At 46.0% G+C, this 14472-nt stretch overlaps 1 protein-coding gene across 2 annotated transcripts in view; it reads left to right on the forward strand.

Annotated features, from left to right (window-relative positions):
• Positions 1 to 14472, forward strand: part of EPB41L4B (erythrocyte membrane protein band 4.1 like 4B) — a 145794-nt gene that overhangs the window by 67567 nt on the left and 63755 nt on the right. For both annotated transcript variants that reach the window (XM_032635734.1, XM_032635733.1), the window contains exons 12-15: positions 1891 to 2000; positions 4024 to 4054; positions 7106 to 7139; positions 13159 to 13223. In XM_032635734.1, coding sequence (XP_032491625.1) covers positions 1891 to 2000; positions 4024 to 4054; positions 7106 to 7139; positions 13159 to 13223 — 240 coding nt within the window. The remainder of the gene's footprint in view (positions 1 to 1890; positions 2001 to 4023; positions 4055 to 7105; positions 7140 to 13158; positions 13224 to 14472) is intronic.

Genomic DNA, 14472 nt, shown 5'->3' on the forward strand with positions numbered 1-14472 from the left:
AAGCTAATAATCACAAAATTATTAACAGCTGACATTTAGCTGGAACTGTGCCGTCTATTACAGTAGGTGCGAGCTACATGTGGCTATCTAAATTAATTCATGTTCAGTACATTTAAAAATGTGGCTTCTTGGTCTCACTAACCACGCTTCAGGTGCCCGGTACAAGTGAGATGGGTGGCTGCCACATTGGGCCGTGCTGATGTAGAACATGAGCGTCGTTTTGGAAAGCTCTGTCGACCACACTGCCCTAGAGCTTTTCATGTACCAACTTGTAATCCTCCCCATGGCCTTAATGAGATGGGTCCTCAAATTATACCCATTGTACAAATAAGGGAACTAGGTCCGGGGGCGGGTATATAATCTGTCCAAAGTCACAGCCAGTCAGTGGTAGAGCTGAGATTCAACCCCAGGCTGTCTGGGTCTTATGTCTTATATTTTAACCACTACTCTATCGCCTGTCACACGCCAACATCAAGAAATTTGGTGACAATTAAGAATGAGAGCGGATGTCACTGTGCGTGTGAGTGACCCAGGCTGGGCTCAGGAATATTTGAATCTGAAAAGACCCTGAAGAAAGAGAGGTTTATTCCGATATATTTCTACTTACGTTTCTAAGACCATGTCTCTCAAAGTGCACGAGAACTCCCTGGGTGTTTTTTTAAAATGAGGATTTAAGACCTCATCTCAGGCCTTTGTAATCAGAATCTATGGGGGGCTCACGTGTGGCTGTATGAATAAGGCCTGGGAATGTGCGTTTAAAATGCACTCCCAGGGTCGATTCCTGAGGCATGTTTACAGATCTGAGAATTGCTGTTACAAGATCTAAAACTTCGCATGGTTTCATAACCTCTTCTCACACATGGCATGTCCTTGAACTCTATTTAAGATGCCAAACGATTTGTTCATTTCAAATTTTTCTGCTGTGCACGGAAATGTCTGTGCACTTGTGTTTAAAGAATCGCTTGGTTTGAATGTATTTTTAAATGCTGCAGAGGGGAGTGGGGGGGACCAAGTCCTTTCTGAGAAAGAATCGACTCATGGGTCCTGCGAAGGAAGGACGGAAGGAAGATGTCATAACTGCGAAGCCTGGCAGAGACGTTGCACGGTGTGCTGAAGTCTGCTGTGCTCCAAGTGAGCAGGACCGCACTGTTGAGGTTGCCCAGGCGGGATTTCCCGTGGAACTTGGTCCAGCCCAACGTGAGAAGGAAGGTCCCGTGGGACTGTTGAGGTTGCCCAGGCGGGGTTTCCCGTGGGACTTGGTCCAGCCCAGCGTGGGAAGGAAGGGAGTTTGGAGACGAGTTTGCCCCTTGGAGGCAGTCAAAGCAGGTGGCAAGTGGCTCCTTCCATGTGATAAATCATAAGCTGAGGGTGGCTGGAATGAGGCAGTGATAGATCAGACAAAGACAGCATTGCCTCCTGGAAGCTATAGCTGGACGTTGGGTTGATGGAGAGCCTTGGTGAAAGCAGCAGTGTTTTTCTTGGCATAGCAGGGAAAGCCAAGGTTTAGTTAAGTGGTCATTGATAACAGCCTTTTAAAAGAGTTAAATGTGTACCTAATACGTTTTAGGAAAGGTATTTTACGTGTGAATCAGTGTTCTCTTAGTCAAATATTCCAAGTACTCAGACCTGCTTGGTTTGTGCAGTTTGGTTTGGGCTGGTACCTAAACTGCAGGTTTTGTCCTTTGGCGGAAATATAATACAGCCTGGATTTGGCAACAGCGATTTTATTTTCAAGCGGAAGGCTAAATTTAGTGTGTGTCTTTGCCAAACGAGTTTGAGATAAGTTGAAATTTACATTGGAGCTCTTGGAAATAAAAGTTCACTTCCAAATGCGTATAATGTACTGACATTCTGATATTGGTAGCATGCAGTGAAATGTTTGCTTTCCAGTGGCCGGACGGAATACCAGGCTACACATGGCGCCAGGTTACGGAGAACCAGCACCTTCGAGAGGAAGCCTAGTAAACGCTATCCGTCCCGGAGACATTCGACATTCAAAGGTGGTGTGCTTTTCGTTCTGTCTTGGAATTTTACATCACGGTTAAGTTGGTTAATAAGCCCCAAGGAGTTTGGCGAAGCGGTTTGTGAAGGAACTGTCTGCTGTTCTCTGTCATTCCAAAGCTTTTGACAAAACCCCAGTGGGCTTCTCTTGGTGGGAATCAGGCTACTCTCACCATCCAGCTGTCTTTAGTCTTTCCCATTGGATGTGTTCATTTCCTTCTCCCCCTTTTCCATATTTCTTTTCTTGTACCCCTTTGCTTCTGTTGGACCTGGGACCTTAGGGATATCATAGGTAAACATGTTTCTTGCCCGTGGAAGATGAAGACATGTCTCGGGAAGAACAGTCCCTTCTCCCCTCCATCTTCCAGTTTCAAATGGGGACATCAGTCTCGCGCTAACCAGAATTCTGACCACTTAAGAGCAGAACCAGAACTAATTAAAGACTGGACTCGGGGCCCAGAGTCAATCCAAGTACACCATGCCCGTGAATTTAGCCAGGCCCCAGGATGCTTGCCCTCCCTACCCACCCCCCCTTTCCCGAACTCCCCGAGCTTCGTCTGTCATTTACTACTGTGGCCTCACACCTGCATGAGGCCTGGTACCCAGTTACAGGTTCAGTCAGCAGATGAGCAAGCCGGGCTCGTTTCTGTTTAAACCTGGCCTCCAGATCCCATCTCCTAGCTCTCCTTTGTCCACACTTGATTGCTCCTCCATTCAGGACTATCTTGTTCTTTTATAGCAGGACCTCTGCATCTCCCCACCCCACTCTTGTTCCCTCCCATATATCATTGTACTGGCCATTTCATATGTTTTTCTTGTATAACTCAGGACTTAGTGGGCCTTTGTGGGACCTGGCACCTGTGCTTTCCCATCTAGAATCTTTAACCTTGTGTTCCCCACTGTTTCCTTCCTTTTTGAACCAACGGTACAATGGCGTGGCAGCCAGAAACTCTCCAAAGCCATTCTTGGCTGCTTTCGTGGGGAAAAAATTGCCCAGAGCCCAAGGAATGTGGCCTCACTTTCAAGAAAGACCAGAGGTTGAGAGGGTGGGGCTGGGTCCAGGGAGGGTGACAGGTCCGTGAAGGGTGATTGGTTGCAGGAAGTGGGAGTGGTGAGTGATGGGGCGGGGCCGGGGTGTGGGGGGTGAGAAAGCTCTCTGTCCCAAGGGCTGTGTTCACCTCCCTGGTGAGCATTATTATGCTTGTACACGTAGCCAGTTGGGTCAAAGTTGCCCAGAAACACCCCGGTCGAAGGAAGAACTTGCTGGTGGGGCCGTCCAAAGATAGTGCCCCCCCTTTACAGAGTGAGCGCCCAGTCCTTGGAGGTGTACAGGCACAAAGGGAAAGGCGCCGCGGTATGGCTGCTGCCGAGGGGAGGGTGCTTGATGCCACGAGGTGGCCTTAGAGCTCTTCCAGACTCCAGGTTCCGTGCTTCTCCTCCACTTCCCTTCCTGGTCTTCATCCTCTTTCCCTCCTTTATTTTACTGACGTTTTCTCCAGCCAGACTTCCAGCATTTTTGTGAAACCGTTAATGATTTTCCATGCTCCATTTTTCAAAGAACGAAATGGTGTCTAGGTACACAAGCTCTACCTCTGTCCATGGCCCCTTCCGCAGACTCACACCCCGAACCCAGTCGGAGGTGTCTGCCCCGAGCTCCCCTGCACAGGTTACTGCTTGTATTTCAGCCTGTCTTCGATCTTTCACTCCTCTGTCTCTGGCTGTGTCAAGACTGTGAGCTCCTTGAGAGCAGGGACTGTCTGTCTCTGCCTCCTAGGACTCCTGGCCCTGGGAACTAGCTCAGTGAGCATGTTCTGAGTGAGTTGGAGGGTGGGGCACAGCAGGAGGTGATTTACTTTTCCTCCAGAAGGGAGAGGTAGCCAAGATGAAGATTCTGCCTCCTGGGGTTGGGACTGCTTTGAGATCACAGGAATCTCTTCCTTGAGCATTGGTAAAAAGTGGTAAAAATGGTAAAAAGTGGTAAAGCTCTCTAAGGTGTCATACTTTTCTGTTTTTCCCTTAAAGCAAGCAACCCGATGATAGCAGCTCAGTTCTGGTAAGTGCCCCCAGAGTCCGGGTATGGCTCTGCTCTCGAATGACTGTATTTGTTTGCAATGTTGACTTTTTCCTTAATACAGTTAAATCACAGAGTGAAGCCCCTGATGGTTTCCTCTCCACCCCCTTTTTCTGCTGCCTGGCTACACCGTCCGCCTGGCTTTCAATAATTACACAGTAGAATGTTCCAAGACAGTTTGTTGTTTTGGGAAACACAGATGCTTTGTTTGAGTGGCTTTGTGCTTTGTGTATTGTAACAGTGGGTGATAAAGGTGATAGGAATGTGTATGCCACAGTGTGCTAACGGCACTGCAGGCAGTGATGGGAAAGAAAGGCCGTGCTCTTGAGCAAAAGCTCCCCGAGAAGAAAAACTGGATCGGCTCAGTGACGTGCGGGTTTCATGTCATACAACGTAGAAGACCTTTATCAACACCCAGTGAAATTCCTGTAGGAAGAGAACTTGTCACAAGACTGAAACTCTAGCACCGGTGTCAACAAACTTTTTCTGTAAAGTGCCTGGTCGTAAATATTTTAGACATCGCAGGCTCTGCTGTCTCTCTCAGGACCATTCCACTCTGCCCCCGGAGCATGAAAGCAGCATAGACAGTATATAAACGAACGACTCCTGGCGTGTTCTGATTAAACTTTACTCACAAAAGCAGGTGGGCCAGGTTCGGCCCATGGGGCGTGGTTGGCCGCCCCCTTCTCCAGCACAGGTGGCCTTGATCTTTCCTGTACATTGGAATCACCTGCTGAGCTTTGAAACCCTCAGCCAAGCCACACCCCAGGCTAATCGAATCAGTCTCCGGGTGAGGACCTGGGCATCTGTGGTTTTAAAGCTCCCAGGTGAGTCTCTGTGCTGCCCAAGAGGACACTGTCCCATCTGGTGTGTACTTCTCTTTCTCTCCCTGAAACAGTTGTTTTCTTATGTGAGTTTCGACCTCAGTGGACAGCTGTCATGCTAGAGAATCCCAGACTATGTAATTGTTTCGGCCCTTGTGTCCAAGCTCCAGCCACTGGTAGCCCCATCTGGTTAGTCTCTGGTCATCCCAGGCACAGGTCTCAGGCTACCAGGGAGGGTGGTCTTTGAGGTCAGCCTATCTTGGTGCGCTGTACGCCCTGGGCAGTTGGTAGAGTGCGACGTGTGGAGGAGTGGGTTAGTGATGAGGCATCTGGAGGCCTCCCGCCCAGCCCTGGCATTTCTCTTAACTCAGCTCTGGGGCGGCCTTTTTCTCATCTGAAAACAAAGAGGTTGGGCTAGATCAAGTGTTTTTCGAAATTTTGCAGCTTTTGATTTTGGCCCACTAGGAGAAACCTGCCACGGAAGCCCAGTACAGAGAACAGACCAAAGCGGGACTGCTCTGGGTGACACTGAGCAGGGAGGGCAGGGCTGGTACCTGCTGCTCACCCACCCCCAGCACCCCACAGGCAGCCCCAAGACACCTCCAAGGACCCCGAGGTTCTGGAGAACGTAGCTGGCCGTTGTATCATGGCTGGAAGCTCAGCCTGGCCCTCTGATGGCAGACGCTGCTTGCAGTGCCATTCGCTGGGTGTCAGATGTCTGGCTCTTCTGTCTGGGTTGCTGAAAGTATGCCCGTCAGCATGTCTTGTTTTTAATTCTCAGGGGCTTGTGAGTTACGTTTCTTTCCTTTGCTCTCTAAGGAAGTGATTGTTTTGCTTGTTTGTTTTCCCCTAATAAAATTACATTTTCCTCTTAGCGTCTAGGAGAGATTATATATATTGAGAACCAAAATAAACTAAAACAACAAATCTCCACCACACACACAAAAAACCACCCAGTAAATATACCCTTTAGGAACAAATGAGCTAATAACCAGTGTTTGCAGCTGTTCAGTTGCTCTTCATAGCCTGTGGGGTCCTGGGGGTGGGGAGGGTTTCTATGGGAGCCGGGGATGAAACTGTGCTCTGGGTGCAGAGGTGATGCCAGGAAAATAGCACCTTGCAGAACACTTAGCCCTCCTGGTGAAATGCAGCCGGGGGTGAATCTGGCCCAGAACCTGGCTCTGTGCACTGGCCCTCTATGAAAACTGGAACACAGGGTTATTTAGACCCTAAGCAAGACTCATAACTATGAAATGTTTTCCTCTCATTTCTGGAGGAGCAGTAAACCTTGATTTTGAACACGCCACCCTAGCAGCCGAGCCCGATGATGGTGCTGGGTTGGTCTGTGGTTTTTCTGGCAGATGCCGAGCTTGCATATTAGATACATTGTGTTTTGCACCAACCGTCTCCACCCATACTTTTGACCAGAGTAGTTATACTTCAGATTCCATCAAAATAGGATCATGCATGAGGACCCTGGAACCTTTCTGCAGGTTCTCAGAGAGCCAGTATGGCTTGGCGGAAAGGATACTGGCCTAGGGGTTTTGCAAATGTCAATTCCGGTCACAGTGCAGCTATGGACTAGCTAGCGAGTGTCCTAACTTCTCTGTTAGGCAACCGTTTCTTTATCTATAAAATGAGGTGGTAACATTTATTGACCTCATAGCCTTGTTGTGTGGATTAAATAATAACAGATGTGAAGTTCCCAGTACAGAACCTTATGTGGAATGAACATTCCAGAGTGGTGGCCACATCACGGCAGCATTGTTGAGAGCGGTGGGACCCACAGTGGTGTATGCTCAGAAGTGGCTGGTGGCCCTCCCTTGAGCTGGAGAAAGCCCTGGAGCTGCCCGGTACCATGGGCCACCCAGCAATGCCAGGGCAGGCCTGGAATGGGAGCTAAAATTATTTAGTTTGCCCAACTGAAAGGACCTCCTTTTTGCCACCAAAATATAACATTATAAGCACGGGTCTGGAATATTACCTACATGTTTCTATTTGTGAACTCTAAAGTGACGAATGAGAGCTGCTGTTTGGTTTCCCCAGTTATGTGTTCATTTAAGCTGCTAGTAACCAAATAGAAATAGTATTTGTAAAAGTTGCTAACAGAGTAGCTAGCACCTAGGATTAGTTTACAACTGTTAAATAAATCAGTAATAATGCCGCTTTACAACCTGTTACATTACAATTTTTCTTTTCTTTTTTTTAGCTCTAAAACAAATCCTGAAGTCCATAATTACCAGGTGAGCTATTGCTTTTAAAGGTTTTCATGTCATACTTCTTAAAGTGTCTAAATTTTCCACACTGAGCAGTCATTGCACTTATAATCAGGTTTGGAAGAAATAACAGCAGTACATGTTTTTTTCTGAGAAAACAGTAAGAGGAGAGCCTTCTCCCCTGACCCCTGCTTCCTCTTGGTCATCTGAGCTGCCTGTTTTTCTTAACCTTGTACACTGGCAAGCAGCAGGGATATATGTTCTAAGTTTCTGGGTGGTCAAACACAGCCTCTCGGGGGCACTCAAGTGAGGCCATTTTTTGTCCAAGTGTGTTCTAGGCCCAGGGAACATGAGTCCCTGGAGGTGTGCCCCCAGGAGAAGGATGTCTTGGTCACATGTTTGGGAAATGCTGCGTCCCTCATTCCCTTCTTGGATCTTATGGTGCCCACTGGGATGTCAAAAGTGCTGAAAAATCCTTCAAGGAAGACACATGTTTTATTTTTTTAAATCCAGTGTTTCCGCAAATCATTTGACTGTTGGACAACCTTCCCACCATAAGAAAAGCTGGCTTCCCCCACCACTTCTGTTGCTGGTGTGTTCGTTTCCATCAGTGGAATAGTGGTTTCTAGAACCTGCTTTGTAAAGCACTGTGCTAGGCCTGTTGGCTGCAGGAGTGGAGATGGGTTTCCATGGCTGATGTTCTGCTCTTTCACAGGATGACCATCAAGGCCCGAACCCCCTGCCTGCCCACCAGCCACTGCTGTGGGTAGCTCTCGCTGGCTGTTCGCAGCCTTCTGTAACCTGGGTCCAGCTTAACTTTTCTACATTTATTGTCCCTGCTCCTTAGCATACATCATGTGTTCAGTTCTTAGAGAATCACATCATATTTTAAAAAACATCTTTATTGGAGTATAATTGCTTTACATTGTTGTGTTAGTTTCTGCTGTGTAACAAAGTGAATCAGCTATAGGTATACATATATCCCCATATCTCCTCCCTCTTGCGTGTCCCTCCCACCTTCCCTATCCCACCCCTCTAGGTGGTCACAAAGCACTGATCTGATCTCCCTGTGCTATGCAGCTGTTTCCCACTAGCTATCTGTTTTACGTTTGGTAGTGTATATATGTCCATGCCACTCTCTCACGTTGTCCCAGCTTACCCTTCCGCCTCCCCATGTCCTCAAGTCCATTCTCTAATAGGTCTGCGTCTTTATTCCTGTCTTGCCCCTAGGTTCTTCATGACCATATTTTTTAGATTCCATATATATGTGTTAGCATATGGTATTTATTTTTCTCTTTTTGACTTACTTCACTGTGTATGACAGACTCTAGGTCCATCCACCTCACTACAAATAACTCAATTTCGTTTCTTTCTATGGCTGAGTAATATTCTGTTGTATATATATGCCACATTTTCTTTATCCATTCATCTGTTGATGGACACTTAGGTTGCTTCCATGTCCTGGCTATTGTAAATAGAGCTGCAATGAACATTGTGGTACATGACTTTTTTTTTTTTTTTTTTTTTGCTGTACGCGGGCCTCTCACTGTTGTGACCTCTCCCGTTGCTGAGCACAGGCTCTGGATGCGCAGGCCCAGCGGCCATGGCTCACGGGCCCAGCCGCTCCACGGCATGTGGGATCTTCCCGGACTGGCGCACGAACCCGTGTCCCCTGCATCGGCAGGCGGACTCCCAACCACTGCGCCACCAGGGAAGCCTTATGACTCTTTTTGAATTATGGTTTTCTCAGAGTGTATGCCCAGTAGTGGGATTGCTGGGTCGTATGGTAGTTCTATTTATAGTTTTTTAAGGAACCTCCATACTGTTCTCCATAGTGGCTGTATCAATTTACATTCCCACCAACAGTGCAAGAGGGTTCCCCTTTTCTCCACACCCTCTCCAGCATTTATTGTTTGTAGATTTTTTGATGATGGCCATTCTGACCGGTGTGAAGTGATACCTCATTGCAGTTTTGATTTGCATTTCTCTAATGATTAGTGATGTTGAGCATCCTTTCTTGTGTTTGTTGGCAAGCTGTATGTCTTCTTTGCAGAAATGTCTATTTAGGTCTTCTGCCTATTTTTGGATTGGATTGTTTGTTTTTTTTGATATTGAGCTGCATGAGCTGCTTGTATATTTTGGAGATTAATCCTTTGTCAGTTGCTTCATTTGCAAATATTTTCTCCCATTCTGAGGGTTGTCTTTTTGTCTTGTTTATGGTTTCCTTTGCTGTACAAAAGTTTTGAAGTTTCATTAGGTCCCATTTGTTTATTTTTGTTTTTATTTCCATTTCTCTGGGAGGTGGGTCAAAAAGGATCTTGCTGTGATTTATGTCATAGAGTGTTCTGCCTATGTTTTCCTCTACGAGTTTTATAGTGTCTGGCCTTACATTTAGGTCTTTAATCCATTTTGATTTTATTTTTGTGTAGGGTGTTAGGAAGTTTTCATTCTTTTACATGTAGCTGTCCAGTTTTCCCAGCACCACTTATTGAACAGGCTGTCTTTTCTCCACTGTATACTCTTGCCTCCTTTATCAAAAATAAGGTGATCATATGTGCGTGGGTTTATCTCTGGGCTTTCTATCCTGTTCCATTGATCTATATTTCTGTTTTTGTGCCAATACCGTACTGTCTTGATTACTGTAGCTTTGTAGTATAGTCTGAAGTCAGGGAGCCTGATTCCTCCAGCTCTATTTTTCTCTCTCAGGATTGCTTTGGCTATTCGGGGTCTTTTGTGTTTCCATACAAATTGTGAAAATTTTTGTTCTAGTTCTGTGAAAAATGCCATTGGTAGTTTGATAGGGATTGCACTGAATCTGTAGATTGCTTTGGGTAGTATAGTCATTTTCACAATGTTGATTCTTCTAACCCAAGAACATGGTGTACCTCTCCATCTATTTGTATCATCTTTAATTTCTTTCATCAGTGTCTTATAGTTTTCTGCATACAGGTCTTTTGTCTCCTTAGGTAGGTTTATTCCTAGGTATTTTATTCTTTTTGTTGCAGTGGTAAATGGGAGTGTTTCCTTAACTTCTCTTTCACATTTTCATCATTAGGTATATAGGAATGCAAGAGATTTCTGTGCATTAACTTTGTATCCTGCTACTTTACCAAATTCATTGATTAGCTCTAGTAGTTTTGTGGTAGCATCTTTAGGGAGAATCACATCATTGTTGCCCCATAATTTTTTCCCACTGTTCCTTGGTCCACACTTGTCTGCTGGGAAGCTGTCACCTCCACAAAGCCTTCTCTGAGCCCGTTGATTAGAAATCACCAGCACCAGTGGTTCTGAGCCCTGCTGCATGTTAGAACCATCTGGCAAGCTTTAAAAAAATAATTGGTGCTTGGGCCTCAGCCTGGACTGGTTGAATCAGAAACTCTAGGGTGTGTGGGATCTGGGTATTGGCAAGCAGCAGTGCCTCTCTAAGGTGGTTCTGATGAGCGGCCAGGTGGGGGCCCTGAGCTAATGATGTGTCCCTGGCTTCCCAGGTTATCGTGTGCTGAGAGGCAGCATCCATGTCTGATGACCCCCTAACATGGTGGCCAGCTTTCTTGTCCTGGGTGGATGTGAATGTCCAAGGGACACTCCTCCCCTGAGTTTCTCTGCCCTGTCGCCAGTCTGGTTTTGAATGTCACAATAAAACTACTCCATGATGAGTTCACTTTGGAGCCTTAGTCTCATCAGTCTTTTTCTGGATCTAATCAGTCTCATTACTGTAGATATTAACTCCTTAGTTGGGGGCAGTGATCCCAGTGTACATTATCTTTATGAGACCTCCAAATTATGTTTCCGAAGAATTTTGTGATATCGTCTTCTGTACATGAAATCTTATTCCCAATGCGCAGAGCCTGGACGTGACTTCCGAGTTGTAGGGAATTAGTGTAAAAAGTGCTTTGCACCTGGAAGGGGAAAGGCCAGCTTTCCTGATCTCCTTGCTGCTGCCTTTGGGTTCTTGAATCTTCTTAGTCAGAGTTTTTTTTTTTTTTTTGGTCGGACTTTCAGGTGTGAGTGGCTAGAATGTTGTTGATGGGTGATTAGTGCTTGAAGGGGAGAAAAAAAAAAAAAATAAACAAAGCAAAGCATTCCCAGCTCAGCACTGCCCTTGCCCCAGCAGCCTCGCAGGTAGAGTGAACGTCGAGGCGATTGTTTGTTGAAATCAAATCCATGACAACTGTTACCTGGATGTTGTTCTTCTCGTAACATCTTTGGCAACCACTGGCCCTCTGCTCCTTGCCAGCCTTTAGAGGTGCCATGATGGGAGTAAATTGACCAGGAAGAGAACATCCTGATAGGTGGCCCGGTAAGCATCTGAGCACTGAGAAAGGTTTCCAGGAAGGTGGTATTGCAGCATTGGTGTTACTCTGACCTCAGCAAGCTTAGCCAGATGCAAAGGACGAATTGCTGTGTCCTTGATGGGAGCAGTATTGGCATTTGGAGAGGGACAGTTCTTCATTGCTTGGGACTGTCCTTAGAGTTACAGGAGATTTAGCTTCCCTCTTCTCTGCCCAAGAGTCACAGGTAACCCTCCAGTCATTGTGACTAGCAAAACTGCACATACTCATTTCCAGTTGTCCCCAGGGAGATGTAACCGTCCTGGTTGAGAACCAAGTGGGTTAACATTAAAAAATACTCCTTAACAGCTTTAGAGGGTGTATAAATTACCAAAGGAGACCAAGGAAGGTTCTGGAATATCCTCCTTCCAAGTCTCTATGGATAAGGTGCCCACCTCTCTCCAATGCATCTGATTTGGTTGTGTTTGAAGACAAGATATATAGAATAGAAGGTCCACTTCTATTCTAGGTTACTCTCTTTTGTTCAAGACCCAGTTGGTGGAGCCTCTTTTGGGGCCTTGGCTGTATGGCCAAAACGCCTGAAACGGTTCAGCTTTGGGCAAATCATCTATCGCCTCTGGGTTTCTGTATCCCCTAAGAGAGAGAAACATGAAGCGACTATTTCCAGGAGATTCTAAAGCCCTAGTCAGCTTTCAGATTCTGCCACTGAAATGTTTTCTCCAGGTTCCTCTTTCCAGTAGGATGTCCTTTGGGGGCTGTGGACTTGCCGACAGGCATCCTTGAAGGAGAGGGGCCACTGGAATACAGAAGAGTCAGTGAGGGCATCGCAGGTCCATGAAAATGGAATGAACAGAATTGCTGAGAATTTTTCATAATAGAGAATGGACTTCTGCTTCTTAACCAGAACAGCAGGGAAGAAGAAGAAGGGGAAGAAATAATTAAAAGAATAATGGTGGCAAGCCCGTGGTGACTTAAATGTCAGGAGAACCTAATTTGCCCCATAGAAAATTTAGCCTTGAAAAGCCCCAGGGCTTCTGACACAGTCTGGGACCGCTGCCCTCTGCAGGCCAGAAGTGGACTGGCAGGCAGCCTGCCACCCACCCAGGCCAGCCTTATATCTTCACCCCGGGCCGTTTTGTGAGTCATCAGTCTGGATCCATTTTCTCATGTTAAAATGGGCAAACGACTTCTTTCCTTCTGTTTTATCAGGATAATGGTGCTCTGGATGGTTTGGGGTTTTGTTTGTTTGTTTCCGGGGCCGGGCGGGGGTGGGGGTGGGGTGGGGTGTGGGGGGTGTGTTTTGTTTTGGATCACATTTTAGAAAAATTTTTTTTAACAAGAGAGAAAGAGTTCGCCCAGAGTCCTGCTGCCTTGGCATCCTCTGTCCAGTCGTTGTCTGTTTGCAGATGTAACTGTTTACACACAGTTGTTGTCATTTTCAGCAACGACAGAAATTGTTTCTAAAGAATAAATTACCCGCATTCTCTCCGTCTCTCTGGCCCCTTCCGTGGGTTCCCTTGGTAGAGATGAATATTGCCTTGCCTGGGCGCTCTAGGGCACCCTTTCAAGGCAGAGATGCCTTCCGCTTTCTTCTTGGAGGGCAGCCCCCAGCCTTTGTTACAGGGGAAACGGGATATCCTGGGAAACGTGCGCTCCCCCAGCCAGGATTCAGTAAGAGCCTCTCCATTCACAGCCGGTGAAGACCATTGAAAGCAAAGGGCATCTAATAATCGAGTTTGGTGTTTTATTTCTAGCCTCAGTATCACCCCAATCTTCACCCCAGCCAGCCTCGGTGGCACCCACACTCTCCAAACATCAGGTAAGTACCTGAGCTCATAGAGCCGTCCTTTCCCAAGCTCTCCTTTTCTACTTAGTTATGAATTGAGATTCTGTATCAGAAACAACTGTTAACGAGTTGTCTTGTCCCGGAAGAGATGAATAACTTGCAAAGCAAAATAAGCCGGTGATGGGTCTGGATTTACTAAAGTTATGCTTGACGAAATAAAAATGAACTGGGTGGGGTTTTTTGTTTTGTTTTGTTTTAGTCATTCTAACCTCAGATATTTTGGGTTTGGTTTTATGTTTGAAATGTTACTTAAAATTTCTAAGTAACGTTTTCCTGTCCCGAGAATTCATTTACTAAAAATAAGACTAAGGCTCAGGGACTTTTGTCGTGGGATTTTTTTTTTTTTTGAAAGGATTTTTTTTTTTTTTTTTTTCCAGGGATGGGGTGGAGGGTTTCTTTTTGTGGTGATGGATCGTTCTCTAAACCTAGGGGTCGGTAAACTTTTTCTGTAAAGGGCCAGATAGTCAATATTTTCAGCTTTGTGGTCTCTGTCACAACTATTCAACTCTGCCATGGTAGCTTGAAAGCAGCCACAGACGATACAGAAGTGAATGGGCCTGATTGTGTTCCCATAAAGCTTATTTATGAAAATAGACAGTGTGGGATTTAGGCTGAGGGCCGTGTATACCCACCTCTGCCCTAACCTACCACAGTCCTTCCTAAGGAAACTGGCACCTGCCTTGTTGCATTTACGGTTAAGCTTGAGATGTTTTTTTAATGCCAGCTTTGTAAAGGCAAACGTTCCTTTCATGATTTGAATTTCAGATCAGTCTTAATTGGTGTTTATGTGTGAAGCTCTTTCAGAAACATAGTTGGTGAATTCAGTTTGCAGAAAGTTATTTCTTAGTGAGATTGCTAGCCTTGCTCCTCGAGAAAGTGCGGCGAATGGAGTGATGGGAATAAATCCATTGAGAGCAGGGCAAGTGAGAGCAAGTTAGTTCTTGATAGTTCTTACCAAGTTTGCTGGGGATCCTGTAGGACAACAGTGCAGTTCGATCATAAGCACTTGATATTCATGTAACATTTAAAAGCAAGTGAAACTAGTGAAGTAATACTTCTAAATGTTTCTGTGTCACAAAGGCCGTTTCTTTTCCAGACATGAGACACAGAGAGATCTATAGAAATGCTTTTTAATTTAACCTTGTGTTTACAAAATTTAACACTTATTTTTGCCTCTTTTACCATATTGGTTTCCTTGTGAGGCAGACCTGGCTGGGAATGC

Source organism: Phocoena sinus, chromosome 6 (genome assembly GCF_008692025.1).
Source record: "Phocoena sinus isolate mPhoSin1 chromosome 6, mPhoSin1.pri, whole genome shotgun sequence".
Taxonomy (NCBI): domain Eukaryota; kingdom Metazoa; phylum Chordata; class Mammalia; order Artiodactyla; family Phocoenidae; genus Phocoena; species Phocoena sinus.